At 47.2% G+C, this 18,356-nt stretch overlaps 1 protein-coding gene across 1 annotated transcript in view; it reads left to right on the top strand.

Moving 5' to 3' along the window:
- The first annotated feature begins 8,269 nt into the window (after window positions 1–8,269).
- The window catches only part of mtt (mangetout), a 50,555-nt gene continuing 40,468 nt past the window's right edge, over window positions 8,270–18,356 (top strand). Inside the window, exons 1-5 of the mRNA XM_075684352.1 lie at window positions 8,270–8,788; window positions 10,471–10,628; window positions 14,306–14,476; window positions 14,538–14,682; window positions 17,644–17,917. Of these exons, the coding sequence (XP_075540467.1) occupies window positions 8,419–8,788; window positions 10,471–10,628; window positions 14,306–14,476; window positions 14,538–14,682; window positions 17,644–17,917 (1,118 nt within the window). The 5' untranslated portion in view covers window positions 8,270–8,418. The remainder of the gene's footprint in view (window positions 8,789–10,470; window positions 10,629–14,305; window positions 14,477–14,537; window positions 14,683–17,643; window positions 17,918–18,356) is intronic.

The raw sequence follows: 18,356 nt of genomic DNA, 5'->3' as shown, positions 1-18,356 counted from the left end.
TGAGAGAGAGAGAGAGAGAGAGATAGAGAGAGAGAGAGAGAGAGAGAAAGAGATATATTACTTTTCACTTGAAAACATACATTTACTGGCGTAGAAGTATTCGTCTAAATGCTACTCTGCAAGGAAGGGATAGATGGGACAAAGAGGCCTTAGATATAAGAAGGCAGAATACATGTAGAAAAAAGAAATAAAAATAGAAAAGAACACTGCGCGTTTTACAGCCATCCGTAGCTGGTCTGAAAGTATTCAGGCACTGATGACCTCGCAGCGTCTGCGCTATTCCGCTACAATGCTCCTTTGGAGTGAGGGCCACGAAGCGTGGTCCGGCGTTTGAGATCGCGCTCTAGATTGGGCTCGAGAGTGAGACAAGATTAGCTTTAATCAGGAAAACGGTTCGGTGGCCTAAGCAGGGGACGGTGATTGTGATGACGGCCGTAAAATAAATCGACAAACAAGCATACACTCAAATTCTAACGTGGTAGACAGCACGAGCAAAACAAAAGGACCAAGAAAGAAAAACGACACGTGCCTCATCCATTACGTTGTTAGGGCTGCAGACCGTGTTCGAAATAAATCTTAACCCGCCCAACCTCGACATTTTGCGAGACATACACTCGAGCCGGCCTCGCCTGAGAACTCCATCGGAGTGTTCGCTGTTCGTAGGGCAACAGGAGGAGAGGTGGTGTACTGCATGCGTCAACAGAGGTGACGCCGCGTCCTTTAACCTTAAAGTGACATCAGCCTAGAGCATTACGTTGAACTGAGCTAGTAAAGCGTGCTTCTCAAATAGCAAAACGGTCACATTTATGGCCACAGGAAGCTTGGTAAGAGAGGAAAGGCACACAAGAATGCTACAGAAAATATGACGTTTGTGAACTAATTCTTTGGCTCGGATGTTGCTCTGCTTTCGCTTACCTATGCTGCCAGCTTATGCATGTCTGCCCAACGCTTTTTCGAGAGCCAAATAATGCTTACGCATTAGAAAACAATTCTGAGAACTTCTGTAGGATGTTCTTTTTCTTTTTTTATCTATCGTCGCCCTATAACTATGCGTGTAAAGTGTTAAACAGGGTTCTTTGTCGAGAAAGCAAATCTGAAGCACCCGTAAAGTTAAGGCACGACAACCGCGAAATTGTCGGTCAGGAGCTTGTTCATCATTTTAACCTAGTGTTTCTTGAACATGCTTTGCCAGATAGCAACCTTAGGGGTTATCAGACCATTAATCGATTGCCCTGCTGAAAGCTTTGCCTGACATGATATAAGTGAAGCTGAAATCTGTCGAACATTTATAGGTCTTAACAACAGTAAGGCTTTAAATATAGATAGCCTTCAGGCAAAACCTAGAAAATATGTATTGAATATATTACGCTTGTGATCGATTACATATTTAATCTTGCTGTCCAATTAGGTCAATTTCCTGATGTAACGAAAAGATACAATGTATCTGTTATTTGCAAAGGCTGCAATAAAAACGAAGCAAGAAATTATAAGCCAATATCTGTGATACCAATTTTTTCAAAAGGCTTAAAAAATATACTGTTTTCTCGATTAAGCAGCTTCTTTAACAAAATAAATCTACTTTCCGACACCCAGTTTGGTTTTAGGATAGGGGGTTCTACCGACACAGCTTTGTAAGCTTTAAATAGAGCGTGCTACAGAACATTGAAAATAAACATATAAAGGCCTTTTCATCGATTATAATAGGCCTTCGATTCACTCAACCATAATATACCTATACAAAAATTCTCAAATTGCGCTGTTCCTGGTAGGCAGCTCGAATTAGTCCGTTCATATTTAACCAACAGGACTCAGTGAGTGTGTGTATCGGTAATCCATTCATCTCCCCTCCTTATAAAATGTGGCGTGCCTCAAGGCGGTATTTTAGTTCCCCTTTTGTTTAATGTATACCTAAACAATATTGCCAGTATTGATACAAGCCCATAATTTATTGTCTATGCAGATGACAGCACTATCTTACTCTCTGGCCATGAGGAAAGCGATCTATATCGTCAAAATGTGATCACGTCCTTGGGAAACTAGTATTTTGGTCCCATTCTGTCTTGAGATTAACCCAACCAAAACTAAGGTACTTTTTTTCCCTGCCCCCAAAAAAGCAATAAGCTTGAAACAGGATGGATACTGTGACGGACGCAGAATTGAAATTGTCAATGAATATAAAACTCTTGGCGTTACATATAGCTCGTATCTCACTTGGGATTCCAATATTGACAACTTGCGTAAAAAAATTTTCATTGAGTACAAGAGTGCTGTTGCGTTGTCGTGTTATTCTTCAAGTGCAAGCCAAATTACAAATTTATTCCGCATTATCTGCTTCACATATTAATTATTGCAGTTTGGTATAGTTGACTACAACACACAAAAATATTACAAATATTTATTCAATACAAAAGAAGGATATTCGCAACATTGCAACTATTGATTATTTATATTCGACAGAACATTACTTCTAGTCACACAACATAAAGAAAATGCAGTATATGTACGAATTTCGAGTCTTGCACTCATTCTATGTATCTTCACCAAAATTGAAGCATTTCACTACTTCAATTGTACTGTTTCAACAGTATAGCAATACTCGCAACGTGGTACTGACTTATGGCTAGCATCCCGTTTCCGTACTTTTTATAAATTGGAGCCCTTGAAACATAACCTTCCATTAATCCCTAATAGATGCAAAAATATAGCGACGCCCACACTAAATTTATTACGTCAACTATCTTGTTAATTGAATAATTTTTGCATGCGTTCATTTATGTTCTCATTCAGTTATGTTCTTGGTACATGGACAAACTTATCCTGCTATTATTTGTGCTTCACGTTGTGGCGTTTTATACAGTGAATAATTTCCCGTTGAATTGTTTAATGCTTATCGAATATATTTACGTTGATCTGTTATTTTAATGCTCTGTTACCTACTGATATGTTTGCTGTAGCCTCTCTGTTACCATTTTTCCTGGATACTTTAGTACTGTAACACGTTCACTCTATTATTTTGTTAGCATATCAGGTTCTGGCACTGCAAATCACCGAGCTACTTTCATGCGCTCAAGAAAAACACCACCGCATAGTGTTCCAATGGATCCCAGGACACTGTGGCCTCAATGGTAATGAGATGGCCGATGCTGCAGCAAGGCGCGCCCTCAGCAATGGACTGCGAATTGTAGTGCCATTCTCCAGACCGAACATCACCCGCCTCCTGTCGGAATTAACGAGGAGTGCGTCGAGAAGACACTGGGCCCAGCGAGACGCTCGTCACGTCCGCCTCAAAAGGCTGGATCCCGATATGCAATTTCCTGTTCTGCGTGTAATTCCACGCCCTCATAGATGCCTGATGCACAGACTGCGATTAGGCGTCGCCTTCACGCGCAAATACTTGCACATCATTGGACGGACAGACTCCCCGGGCTGTTTAGTGTGTGGCGTTGTAGACTGTATACCATGTGCTCGTGGTGTGCCCTGAGTATGCGCGCGAAAGACTGACAATGGCAGCTACCTTGAGACATTTATACAATAGACCACTGTCGGAGGACCTCTTGCTAGGCGCATGGCTACAGAGCTGGCACACGACAGAGACAATGCGTGCTCTTTCCCGTTTCTTAGGCGACACGGGCCTGGACTCGCGCTTGTGATAACATTTATGCAATGTGTCCTTCACCTCGTTCCTCCCATTATCATCCCCCATTGTGACCCTTTTTCTTACCCTCTTCCTCTTCCCTTAGGTAGAGTAGTAGGCCAGATGCTCCATTTTCCGGCCAACCTCTCTACATTTTCCACTCATTATTAATCATATATCATCATCACTAATCATATATATATAAATATATATATATATATATATATATATATATATATATATATATATATATATATATATATATATATATATATATATATATATATATATATATATATATATATCCGTTCACGGTTTGGCGTGGAGATCAAGCCCGGGCATCACGTGCGCATGAATTAAAAAGCCCTGCCTTGTATCTGGTTTCTGGGCCTCTGTAAAACTGCTGACCACAGCTTTTAGTTCTGGAAACCATATTCCAAGCATGTTCGGAAAAAATAAAAAATTTGAACGTCATTTCCGATCCGCTTCTGAACACCTCCTTTCCTTTCCTTGCTGTCGATTATCTCTTAGTTCCCGTCGCGGTTCCCGTTGTTCCCCCTTCTGGCGACTGTGATGTTCCCGCTGTCGTTCAGCGTTTCTGTGCCGCTTCTCCGTTTCACGTAGCTTACATTTCTTCGGTGGCATTGCAAGAACTAGTCTCGGCACATGCGACCCTTTCAAGGCGATCGTATAAACTGAGACAAGCACAACGCGTTTCTTGCCTAACCACATATCTCCCAATCAGTTATTCTTATCACATTATACTTTTTTATTGCATCAAAGGACTATGTCGAGGTATCGGTGACTTGGCTAGCTTTTTTAATCGATTCTAAAGGTTCCAATCAGCTTCAGTTACACTATTACAGCGATTGAATGTTTTCACCAATTAAGCACTTATTTCCCAGGTGCAAGGCGTTACGAGACAGACACGGTTTCTGCGGGGCACTCGTCAAAGAACGCTTTGACGTGGCCCGTTTTTCTTTATCGATTCTAAAGCTACCAATCATCAACAGTTACGCCATTATAACGATTAAATTTCTTAACTTGGCCAATTGCGCACTTACTTCCCTGTTAGAAGGCGTTACGAGACAGATACAGTTTCTCCGGGGTACTCGCCAAATAACGCTTACGCATTAATAGATGAGAAAACGAAAGACGAGTGGCGAGTGTCGCGACGTTGCTCTGTAGTTCCCGCACTTCGGCGCTATGACGGCGTGGATTTTGACAGCGTCTATTCGGGTCTCGTTATCGTTTGTCGGCTGAGAAGGACTACGTACCATTTACCGGAACCAAAGACTAAATCTAGCAAGTTTCAGTGGTTTTTATGGCATCAAAATTTATCTAAGTACGAGAGAATACTTTGCACGAAAGAGAAAACTGTCATACACTCGAGAGTAGCCCGAAGCTACAAAGGAAACCCACGTTAGTTTCACATGTAGATTCGCGGTATATACTCTCTGGTGCATGACATTTTTGCATATCGTCAAACTTCATCCACCCTTGCCAATTACCGCAAAATTGATTTACCAAAATACTTTAAGGGTCTGTGATGTCATATGGACTCGTGGCGCCGAGGTAGCTAGGCTACCAGACGATAACAGCAACCAGATGGTCGGTTCCTTTTGATTCGCAATAGAGTTCGTCTTGTTTTCTTGGCCTCTTCAGGATTTGTGATCACAGTTTTCACTTACACAATACTTTATTCTTGTGATGCCTACCCGTATATATTACATATCGCTGCCTACGAATTTTCAAGGATACCCTTCTTTACTGTATACAGCAGCTTTTTTGACCAGTTTCTCTACTAGTTCACTGCAAGGAGGCGATGCTTTTAATTTTCGACGATTCGGATGGTGTCTTCCAAAGCATTCTTATTTTTTCAGTATTTCTGAGAGCGCTTGCATACAGCCAACCAACCAGTACATTAACATTTGCTCTTCACATTACTTCAGCAGAAAGCGAAAAAATAAACCCGCTGGTGTTTCAAAAAGGTAAAGTTCATACATGAAGAATAATTAGCCCTGGTACGGAAGTCTAGCCCTATACCAGTCACAGCTATGTCGCACTATCAGCTGAGGCTAGCAGACGGCAGCGTTAGTTAGAATTAATGGCCAATGCAGGCTGCTGGAATGCACTGAGGTGCGCCGATCAGGAGTTCGATGGGATCGGAAGCTCACTACGGCGCATCTCGTAGCATGGGAGTCGCTCTGCGGCTATCAGCAACATGAATGATTAAGAAGTGCCCTTATTATCCTTTTCTGCAGTGCGGAACAAGTACAACTCCACGACTAACTTGCATTGAGTGCAGCAATTTAGCAAAAAGCGAACCCGTCGCTGGTGATGTTGAGGCAGACAGGGTTTGTCTGGCGTTCTTGGACGGCCCCGTCGCACGCGGCAGTGTGCACGCGTAAAACCCCAGTCACCTGCGCCCCATGGCAGCTTCGCCACGAGAAACGAAATTTTCCGCTCCTCGTGTGAGGTTTCGAGGGCAGGCACGAAGCACTCAGAACGAGACAAGGTGGTCGAGCTCGCGCCGCAAGCGGACCGGAGGCCCGAGCGCGAGGACTAAGTGTTTACGTGAACACCCACCCAGTTTTCTCGTTGCTGACTCGCCGTTTCCGACATCCACAGCCATGCCAGCGCATGCTCGGCCGTATAAATTGCACCCATCGGCTTTTGCGGGAAAGCCATCCTGCGGTGCCCTTCGCGTCGGCTCCTCGGGGCTCTTCCGACGACGAGCGAACACACCTCCGGGGCAAAATTATCGCGCTGACCCCGACATTACCACACGATTACGAGCTCATTTCGTGCTTGACGCTCCCGAGTCATCTGGCGCGAACGCTGGAGTAACTTTCTCTCTCGTTTTTTCCCTCTTTTCTTTGGCCTTTGTGTCAATCTATTTATCGACGTGTCAGCCACCGCGCACTTGCGCTTGCTGGCAACATCTTGCTTCAATCACGCCTTTTTCGATCAGGGCGTACTCTTGGAGTCGACTCTTTAACGCTGCTGGTTTGATGCAATCCTTCGGAATATGCGTCGTTGCTAAACGAACTGCTCGTGCGAGCCTATCTCCTTTCGCACGTGCTATCGTTCCTTATACCCTCGTTTGTTGCAGATCTTGGCGTGCCTCCTGCTCGGATGCTCAAAATTTTATTGAGAATGCTGGTGCGCCATTAGACGGACAGAGGGCCGTATAAATTTCTCCGCTGTTGTAAGCGATGTGACATTCAGTTTCATCCTAATTATACTTCGAAATCCTAATTAGCACAACTACAGTGGTAACGAACTGAGAGCAATCCCTTAAGATTGCACGCAATTTCATTTGTGTCATTTTCTCTATATATCGACAGAAGATTGCTGCCAGCACAGCCTATTGAGTTTCGTGCCCCCCTGATAAACATTCAGACATATAAAATTGATACGATAGAAAAAAAGAGAAAGTTCGCACCCGCTACGGCGTTAAATTGCGACGAAGAAAACGTTTGTGTGAGACAGGCTCTTCCCACAGAAAATGTCAAGCGGCCGTACGAGTGAATCGGCTAGCTCGCAATAGCCATCACCAGCATCTGAACTTTCGCTTAACTGCAGTACTTGTCAGTACAAGCAAGATAATTCGTAGATATACAAGAGCACACTTGTTTAGCTTCAGGTTACACAAATTTAAGTTTTAAAGGGGCGGCATTAGAATTACGTTCTGCTTGGAACAATGCTGATCACTTGTAATGTAGTAGCTTAGCACGATGCGCTGTTTAAAGAAGTAGATGATTCCTTGATGCAGAATTTTTACCTCTTACCTCCCTGTTACTAATTCTCTCTTTATCTACATATCTTACCTAGTTCAGGTCTCCATGCAGGGAGTCATTGGTTATTACACATTGTTTGTGATGAGGAAGACACCTCGGAGGAAACGCTGTCTTATCAGTAATCCCGCAAGGTTCTAGCGTTTTTAGCAAGATCGCGTGATATACCGTCAATTATTTTATATATTTATTTCAGGTAAAGAAGGAATACAAATTTAATATATTTAAGAACTCCTCTAATTAACTTGAACAAATGCTGCTGGAATTGACCTCCATGTAACAAAGTAAGTCGTGTAGTTAAGGACAATATATGCGAGAATTATTGAGATCTTTGCCGATGACGGTCCTAATTATATTTTCTAAACACTTAATGTCGACAGTGCGCAGTAAGTGCTTCAACTAAACCGACGACGTTGCTTGCTTAATTTTTGCAAGAGTAAAACTTCGATCATCTCCTCCATATCCGGGCAAGGCCCTATGGCAAATGCACGAAATGTGATAGTTGTCGGCAGGAAAGGCTGCGTTTTTTTACAACTTTCGTACGAATAACATGGTCGTGGCCAACCGCATTACTACATACGCGATCCGAATTATTTCTGACATACTATCACTTCTTGCAAGCATGTGAAAGGTGTTACTCCTGCCTATCTCGAGTTTTTACTCGATTGACTGCTGAGTGTTCGGATGCGATTCAGAATTGTTCGGGCTCAATCTCCAAGAGGCGGCATCTGGATGTGGCGTCTTCGCCCGTAAGCGGAGTTGGTACGTGAGCTGCCGACGTCCCGTGCGCCGAAGCGGCCTCCTCTCGCGTGCCCCCCGCGCGCGCGATCCACGCCGCGCCGGCCACGCGCCGACCTGTGGCGGGAGGCGCGGGAGGAGGATGCTCGCACGTCCTCCTCCGGAGCGCGGCCGCGCCGCGGCGTCTCCGGCGTCGCGGTCGGCGGCGCGCAGGCGCTGCGCCCTGCGCCAGTCGGGGCAGCGCGCATGGCGCGGGTCGTGCTGCCGGTGCTGCTGCTGCTGCTGCTGGTGCGGCCGCCGCCTCCCGCAGGCTGCGCGGTGGCGGCGGCTGCTTCGGCGGCTTCGGCGGCGGGCGTACCCGTGTGGCCCGTGAAGCGCGCCGTGGTCATCGAAGGCGACGTGATGCTCGGCGGCCTCATGATGGTGCACGAGCGCGAGGACCGGCTCACGTGCGGACCCATCATGCCGCAGGGCGGCATTCAGGCGCTCGAGTGCATGCTCTTCACCCTGGACTGGGTGAACCGGCAAGGGTACCCGTTCTCGCTGGGCGCCTACGTGCTCGACGACTGCGACAAGGACACCTACGGGCTCGAGCAGGCCGTCGACTTCATCAAGGGTGAGCCGCCGACGTCGGGGGAGTGGGCTTCGCCGGCCGCCGCCTCCTCCTCTTCCTCGAGTGCTCAGAGGGCCGCGCTCTCGCTTGGGCTAGGTTTGCCTTCGTGGCATCTGCGCCGCGGCCGCACGAAGGCGCACCTCGTCCGGGCGAGCGCCGGCCGCCGCCATCGATCGATACGACGCGGGCTGCCCGCCTCCTCGCTTCCCGCGTGCACGCCGGACAAGCGCGCGTGCGAGCGACCGGCCGGCGGATCGCGGCTCGGGCCCGCCTCTGCGCAAAGCCCGCATTGCTGCCTTTCCCGCCGCCGCACCGCTCATCACGGCGATGGCGCTATCACGGCAATTAAATGTGCCCGACAAAAGAGACAAAAGACGGCTTGCCTCCCCCCCTCCTCCTCCTCGCCCCGCGAATGGCGCACGAATCAGCGAATGTAGTTCAGCAGCCTGCACCGTGTCATGAACGCTGTGCTTTCAGAGCGGAGGCGCAGACCTACAGTCGAAACCATCGACTCAGCGAGACCCATACGCCGGCTCAGAAGAGCGCGTATGGGCGCGATTAAGTTGGCTGCCTCGCAACAGGTGTGCGTTCCGTGCGCTACGAGTCTGCGCGCAAGTTAAATGGATACTCCGTATGTCAACAAGGCGTACCACAAGATAAAAAATAAATGAAAAAAAAAGCGAGTGAGGAAAGGGATGAACTGGAGAGTGCGCGAGCTTCGCATGGCCAAAGTAACGCGGTTCAGAATGGCTAATAATGGTGAATACTGATGTACCAATCCCTTTGAAACATCGTCTTTCAAGGTATTGCTAACTGCGCAGCGAGGCATCGTGATCAATTTCGTGCGCAATTACGCCCCTGTTACCCGGTGAAAGGGAGCGCGGACAGGTTCTCGAGTAAAGAAGAACGGCAGATTGGGCGCGTTGGTGGTTTTACATAATGTTTAAAAACAGCGCTAAAAACGTACACCGGACAACAGAAAAGAGGATTGGACACGCACACAGTTGTAGGTCAGCGCCGTGTGTGTCCTATCATCTTTTCTGTTGCCCGGTGTACGTCTTTAGCGCTGTTTTTGAACATTAAGGTACTGGAGACCCGGGAATGAGATGCAGCATATAGGAACCCAATATCGTGGTTCATTTTCTCTTCTCTTTTCTGCGCCAAAACTAAAGAGCGGATCACAGTCAAATTGATAATAATGATGCGGGAAAGAGCCCTGAGTACTGCTATATAGCAAAACTTCAGGCGCTGTAGCAGTATAGAGACAAGACGTCAGCCCCTGCTGAAGTACACATAGGCTGGTTCACAGCGATTATGAGATAACTGCGAGCACAATAAGTTATACCGAGCGTGCCGTATTTATAATTGTATGGCACCGTGAAACCTGTGCAACTCAAAACTCTGACCGCAGCTCGCTTTGTGCATGAGGTCATAACTGATAATTAGAGTGCGCCTAGCTTGCACACGCGTGTGCTAGAATCAATTCAGCGTGCTCCAGCGCGCTATTTCTTCCTTTTTTTTTCATTCGAGCCTCGCAATGAAATAAAGTCGCTTCGTTCAGCGCGCAATCAAGTGGCATGGTCCCCCTGACGCTGGCGTAGCTGGAGTGCACGGACTGCGCGGCGCGAATTGCGTCACTGTGCCAGAGAGCGTTTGGGGCGAGCGTGTGCTGGTGCGCGGTGCAGGCTCCATAAGCAACATCGATGACGGCACCTACCGCTGCCCGGATGGCTCGAGCCCCGACCGCATCAAGCAGACCGTCATCTCCGGCGTGCTCGGCGCCGCCTCCTCGGTCACGTCCATACAGGTGGCCAACCTGCTGCGCCTTTTCAAGATACCACAGGTGCGTGCATCGGACGCCGCTGCGGCGCTGCCGCGAATCTCGGGGAAACGCGCAATAAGACACCGTCGCCTTTTTGAAAGAAGTCCGAGCAACTCGAGTCGATGCATCCCTTCTGTATTACACATCGCGCTTTGCCGCATTTGCTGGAGAAAACGGGCACTTCAGCCGCTGCTGTCGTTGACAAGTGTCGTCGTTTTCAGTCGCGTAAACACGGGCAGAGTGGGCACTCAACAATACATACTGCTGCATATTGCATCAAACGCATACGAATTCTCTCAAGGCGAGGCGACAGGTCGACGATCGCCCTTTATCCGAAGATTCAGACTAGAGGCACGCGATCATTCGTTGATTTATTTTCTTGTATTTAACCATTCAGCGCGTGTCACTATGTGGTTGCCCAATCCTCCAGAATACGCGTGTCCCACCATGATACAAGCGATACAGAATCATTAAATGCTGCCCGACACGTGTCGTACTCTTCCGTGCACACTCCGGTCATCCACGCTGCTCCCTCGACAAGCACCGTCACGCATCGCCTTCGTGGCATCGCCGCGTATCTCACACTGTGCATCCGCGTAAATTGGAGTTCACGTTTCGGCAGAGCTTGTGAACGAGACAGTGCGTAAAGGTAAAATTGGATGACGATAAGTTCCTGACCTTTATGGTGGATAAACAAAAACATTCCATGAGATTACTCGTAGCATAACATGAAAGTAAACTGAAGTGTGCACATCGCCGTTAGTTTTCAAACTCGAGATTGCAAAGCACGCGTGGTTGGCCTCTCGTCTCCAACCGGAGCTCTTCCTGCAGCTACGTTTATGAGTGTGAACTCAGAACTTTGTTGATTGGTGAGCGACGACGCCTGCTGGTTTCTGAGGCCAACGGCGAGCCTGTCGCGCGGATTAGATTGCCGCGATTGACCGTTTGCCAGGGAGCGCGTGCAGGCCGAGTGGTGGTGGTAAAAATGTTTACAGCTCCCCGTCCGGATCCTCGTGTCAGATTTCGGCTTCTCGCAGTTTACGCTGCGCCGCAGAATGAAACACTCCTCACAACTCTATCTCAGTCATCTCTCTCGTCCACACCGCGATAGTACAACTTACAGTAGGGACACAGCATCTTTCCTATGTTCTATGCTCCCCCCTCTTGTAAGTGGTGCTCTCGCAGTGTGGATCGTTACCAGCTTTCCCATTTTGATATCTTGATAACATATTTCTCGTCGTCATCTTGACTGAAAGCGCTGGAAACATATTCTGCCTTCACGTGAATCGGATATTTCCGTACGCCTGCAGAAGCACCAGGTTACAGCATATACAGGGACAAGGGACCAAAAGAACGACGAAGACAAGCGCTGACTTCCAAATGATTTTTATTTTGAGTGACACGCATATATACTGAGACACCAAGAGAAAAAGCGCGCCTCCCACAAAGCGTCATGTCTTCGCCGCTCTTTTGGTCCCTTGTCCTTGTATGCGCTGTCAGTGATGTATGAAACTATGGATTACTAACTAGCCCTTAACCAAAACCTTGCTTCAGTATAAAAGTGAGTGTCGATTAGAGCGAAACTAGAAATCTTTGCAACCACTGCATCATTGGTTTCTTCACAAACAATAAATTGTTGAATGGTGAAATGATGATAACATCAAGTGATATTAAAAACGTTCTAGAAATAAATCACATTTTGGTAGCGTGCTCAAGCAGCCGATTCTTTATTTTTCTTGGGGGGGGGGGGGGGGGGACGAGGTATGCAACCAAACGGCACATTCTGCAGTGTCTGCTCCGCCTCCCCCAATATAATAATTGAACAAATAAATACACACGAGAACAAACTTAGAGCAGCCTATGATAACGTGTTCTACTTTCTCCACTGAATGGCCGCAAGCACAAGACATAGCTAAACGATGTATACTGTAAAATGCTACCTGTGTACGCCACTTTGAACCTGCAGGTAGTGCTCTAAGTTTCTAAACTTCGCTACGCGCGAGAAGACGTCCAGTACCAACATTATGCACTTCATACGGTACACACTGCTAGAATAATAAAAAAGAATCACAAAACACTAGTTCACAAATTTAATTTACATAAAGATAGCTTACTGAAGAGAAGTGATGAATAAAATACACAAATAATGAACCACAATGCTGGGCACATGTACAGTGTATGAGTGCCCAACCAATGGTACAAGTTACACGGGTGCCGTATATGGTCTGTTCTCACTGGCGCGAACGCGAAGCTGATACCCAGTTTCGCCGACGCCAACGGAGAGCGACTAACGAGATCGCGCGAACCGGTGACAATCTTGTCGCATCTCTTTCTACTTACGTGCAGCGCCTTTTAGATAAATTGTTTCCTCAATTATGCCGTAGTAGCGCTATCACTCCCTCATGGAAACCTCTTGGTTGGAAAATAGCATCATTATACATATATATATATATATGCGCTTTCCTGTTTAAACCAACGTTGAATACAATGTTGTTTGCGCGGAGTCCGTATGAAAAAGAAAAACCACGCTTATTACATTGACGCCAATGTATGCAACCATTCCGAATTACATGTATCGACAACTCAGGAGCTTGCAAACGCTAAACTGCTTCCATTATCTGGGACATCATGGTCATGACCGCAGTGAAACAAGCATATGTTACCAAGCGAACGTACAGTGTTGTGTTCACTATCCTACATCGTTTTAAAGAGATGCAAACATGGTGAGACTGGTCAAATAATTAATCAGTACAGATTCGTGTATACGCTAGCTAAGAGCGAGCCACTTTTATTGAATGATTGGAAAGTACTAAGAAAAAATGATCTGTCCCATGCGTAAGCTCCGAAACTGCTGCACCTTCACAAAGATCGCAGCTATCCTGCAGGAGAACCATTCGGAACACTCCTCACGTCCACTTCTTTTTCTTTATTGGGACTCCACTAAGTGTTTTTATTCCTTTAGTAAAGCAATGAAGGGGGCTAGTTGGTGAACGTTCATGGTTATATTGCGCTCAGTTTTACAAACACGATATTAAGGAAGGACAGGACGTGGACGGACGGAACTGCGCTGCGTCCGTCCGTCCACGTCCTGTCCTTCCTTAACATCGTGTTTGTAAAACTGAGCGCAATATAACCATGTTTTTATTCATCGTATATTCGAAAGGAACGAATATTTCATAACTTCGAATACTGACTTGTCAAAACGAAAACGGATTGAATAGCAAGGACTATTCGCTTTGCATTTGAAATTTCAAATATTCGTACACCCATACTGTTGCGCTATATCCAGGACCGGTCAACCTTTCTGGACAAGTGTCGACCGGGCAGACGCGCCATTCTCTAGGAAAGGAGGTACAGAACGATTCGAAATGATAAGAAAAAGACCTATGCGTTTTAATGGGTATATATGTCGCACTGAGGATATTTAAGTACTGTTTGTCGTTGGTACGTAGTGCAGACAGGGCTACAGATGAGCCGATCCGTGATATGAGTGCTGTCCTGTGTGCGAGCTATTCAGCCACACAGCAGAAGCAGCAGCCACGGTCAGGAAAGCCCGGGAAGGCTGGCCTAAAGAGCTTTGCTTAAAAGAGAAAAAGAAAACGGCGACGCTGCGTTCCCAGCCCCGCTTCGTGTTCGCGTCCGCAGTGAGAACCCACACTGGGCGACAAAGCGGCACGTCTGAACGCGGCTCTGCGCAGGTGAGCTTCTTCTCGACGAGCCCCGAGCTGAGCAACAAGAAACGGTTCGAGTACTTTCTGCGCACGGTGCCTTCGGACGAGAGCCAGGTGAAAGCCATCGTCGGCATCGTCACGCTGCTCAAGTGGACGTACGTGTCCATCCTCTACGAGGAATCCACCTACGGAAATTCGGTGCGTGTTTCCGCCAAGCACGCCGGCGAGCCGCATTCTCAGCAGCGTCTACGCTCCGCAGGCCTTCGACGTGCTGGAGAAGGAGCTGACCGATCATAACGTCTGCATCGCCACCAAGGAGAAATTGACCAAGGACTCTGGCGTGGCTTCCGAACGCACGTACGATGACATCATCGGGAGACTACTCAGCAAACCTCGGGCCCGAGGTACGACGCCAGCCACTGCAGCGCGAGGGCGGTGCTGATAAGTATTGAGCCTTACGCAGAACAAAATTGAGCAAGGAGGCTGTATCTCGACAAAGTATTTTTGCATATTCACCAAGCAAGTCATTTGTGACATTTGCCCTACAGTTTGTTAAGTCCCTGCAAATACGTTTTTGCCGCATGCTGGTCTAACCACTCATTTGCAGCATTAATTGCCTCCAGATCGAGATTATGGAAAGGTGATTGTCTGAAGGAGCCACAAGGGCATCCCTTCGAAGCCTGAGGGGGTCAAGTGTTGCTTTGTTTCATCTGCAGTGTGTGATGAGGCACTGTCATGCAGCAGGATGAGAACTTCGAAGAGCTTTTATCGACTGCTGCCATTTGCTTCTGCAGTGACTTTTGCACGCGGTGCTTTCTTGCTCTGGAGTAACCACTGCGTTTCAATCCCTTAGACTGTTACCTTGTTTCGCGATTAAAACATTAGATACACGTCTTATAACCAGTTACCGGTTTCTTTAGGAGGTCTAACTCATTCTTTATTTTATTTTTATTTATTTTTTATTTTTGCAGACAGTTCCAAAACAGCCGCCAATGTCTGCGCACGTTTCTTCTTTTGTTCAGTTGTCAAATGTTTTGGAATCAACTTTGCTTTAAGATTGTTCATTTCGAAGTCATTGAGTACGACGCCATTAACTTTATGGAGTGATATATCCGGATATGCAGCGATAGTTTTGGCTTATATTCAGCGGTCCTCATTTGTCATGTCGTGAAATAAATTTACGTGCCACAACCACAGTATGGTTACGATGGAGAACTGCAGATTATTTTGACCACCTGGGGTTACTTAACGTGCACCCAATGCACGGTGCACGAGCGTTTCGGAATTTCCATTGAAAGGAAGCCACCGGGGCCGGTAATTGAACCCGCAACCTCGTGCTTAGCAGCGCAACACCATACCCACCAAGCCACCGCGGCGGGTTATCATGCCATAGATGGCTTTGATATTTTCAGGCATAGACAGAAACATGCCTTCCACTGGGCTCCTCACTTTCAACACCGAAGGTGCCAGTTTTAAGATTGACAGCTTAACATTCACATGTAGTATCTGAAGTGTCACTGTCACGCAAAGTTTGTGACATTTCATAGTGGATATAGTTCGCACGTTTCCCGTACAGACACAGGAATGTGTGGTCATACGCTCTTCCACACTGAATTTTTCTGGAGGTACTGCCACGTTCTCTATGAACCTGAAAAACATAATCAGCTTAAACCATAGGTAGCTGAGTCTGCCCCAATTGAACGCAGACTAACACTTCCTGCAATTTACAGCTACCTAGCAGCTCAATTTTCTTCTGGGTAGCGCTCAATACTCATCAGCATATCTTTGTATATTTAACTGCACGAGTTGGATATTACATCTGCGAAAAGCCAGCTTTCGCAGGGCGCTAATAATAAATGTGTGGAACTCTGTAAGGCGCGCTTTCCTGCTCGTCTAGTCTTGGCATACACAAGGTGGCGAACGTCGCCCTAAATGTGAAAATAAAGCCCGATCTGGTTCCGCCATACTAGCCACCATCTCTTTCTTACTTCCTGTTAGCAAGCTTACGCTCTGCTCAATGGTGCCGTTAGCGATCGGTAGGCCGTATTATGTAGGGCGAAGAAAAGTATTTGGCAAATCCACTATTGTACTGTTTAGCGGAGCTTGCATTGGTCATGAAGCCCTCCCCTCCCCCCTCCCCACCCCTTTATACTTTGCATAATAACAACATCACTCAGGAAAGCCAATGATGTCGTTCACCGCACTTAACTTTCTTTAGACCTACGTTATTACGAACGCTCAAAGCTTGGAAAGCCGGTTGGAGGACGAAGGACCGGAACTTTTATTGCTCCAGGAGAAGCCCGGAATACCGAAAAATCAAATGTGGAACTTTGCAGTGTGGCAAAGCGTTGTGCATCTACGCGAAATATGTGGAACATAATTACACCGGACAGCACCCACTGTGTCCAGGAAGGACGTTGTTCGGCACACTTAGCAACGAGTCCAGTCGTTGGCGCTGAACTTCTGACAGCTTGCCATGATGAGCCTGCAGTAGTGTCTGAGGGGCCATGAGATTGTGTAGTTGAACTGGAGGTTGCAGTTCCAATTGCCAGCTACGATAGGCACGTGACACAAGAAGCCACGATTCCACTGTGTGAAGGTGGAGGACCAGCGAAGCTGTTCAGAACACGACGCAGAGGTGACGCATAATTTTGAACAAAGGTATACGAACACATTTATTGTCCCGATCGGTGGTCATCGTGACGATAGGTACGCACACGAATTATCGCATCATGGGTTAGTAAATGCGTAAGCATTTCTATGTCTAGACAACGAGACATTTGTACGTCACTTAAGACAATAAATGGCTCCTACTCCCTTAAGCAATGACTCATACCTCCGTAAGCAAGCAAGCAAGCAAAAAAAAAAATATTATCTACCTGAGAGTCTACTGATTTGAAAATGGCGCCTATTGATAACTCATCTACTGAAACTGCATATCCAATTGATAATACGTATAAGTTCTTGCATAGAATGAAGTGATTTCGCATCAAATTCGGGAGCTGAGCTTTTGCACATACAGATATGTTGATGGACACGAAAAATCCACGGAACCCTATAGCCATAAACAGCTTCTCTGTAAAACGCCCGTGTATTTAGCCTCGTGAGGAATCCTACAGGGCAAGAATCTGGAGTCTCCTTCTCGCAAATCAGGTGTGACCTCGGGGAGCAGAGCAACCTTTCTTTAGAGCAACAAGGTACGCTTAGAGTCGACTGCTGTCCCGGCGCGAACCACAGATATGAACGGCCGTAACAGCAGCGGAAATGTGAAATGAACGACCTCGGTGGCCACGAGCAGCGCTATACGCGTTTCCGGAAGGGGGGCCGCGCCCCTCCAAGTTGAACGACGCGTGCTGTCGCTGCAGGCGTCATCATCTTCGGCTCGGACCAGGAGGTGGCGGGCGTGATGCGCGCCGTGCGGAGGAACAACGCCACGTCCCACTTCGCCTGGATCGGCAGCGACGGCTGGAGCGCCAGGGAGCTCGTGTCCCACGGCAACGAGCTGCAGGTCGAAGGCACGCTATCCGTGCAGCCCACGGGCAATGCGGTCAGGGGCTTCGACGAGTACTTCCGCGCGCTCACGCCGTCCGCCAACTACCGGAACCCGTGGTTCATCGAGTTCTGGGAGCACTTCTTCCAGTACGTAAGGCCTGCATCCCTTGAACGCTCGCTTTGTTCTTTTTTTGCTTTGTTCTCCTTTCCCTCAATGCGCGCTGGAGTGGGAGTCCCGCAGCGGAGGCGCGTTCGGAGAACCTGTTTTTGATGGTGGCGTTGAGAATGCGGCACCATTTTAGCGTTTCTCGATGCTTCCTTCCAGGCTTTGTTTTTCTGCGTTATTTTATTCTGTCATAACACTCTCATTCCCATAAATTCACCAACATCGCGCTTTGTTTATTCTTTATTGGAGTTTTAAAAAACCTAATCATTTAGTTATTGCCTAGTCAAACATTCTTGGCATAAAATAGTGCTAATCTGTGTACGTTCTTTCCCCTACTGGAGAGGGAAGAGCTAGACAAGATATCTCAGGGTTTTTTTCTCTCTCTCCCCATCACTGCGTGGATGGAAATAAAGGCTTCTT

The sequence above is a fragment of the Dermacentor variabilis genome, chromosome 3, assembly GCF_050947875.1.
Source record: "Dermacentor variabilis isolate Ectoservices chromosome 3, ASM5094787v1, whole genome shotgun sequence".
Lineage (NCBI taxonomy): Eukaryota > Metazoa > Arthropoda > Arachnida > Ixodida > Ixodidae > Dermacentor > Dermacentor variabilis.
Note: the sequence above shows the minus strand (reverse complement) of the source record. Positions and strands in the feature narration are given on the sequence as shown.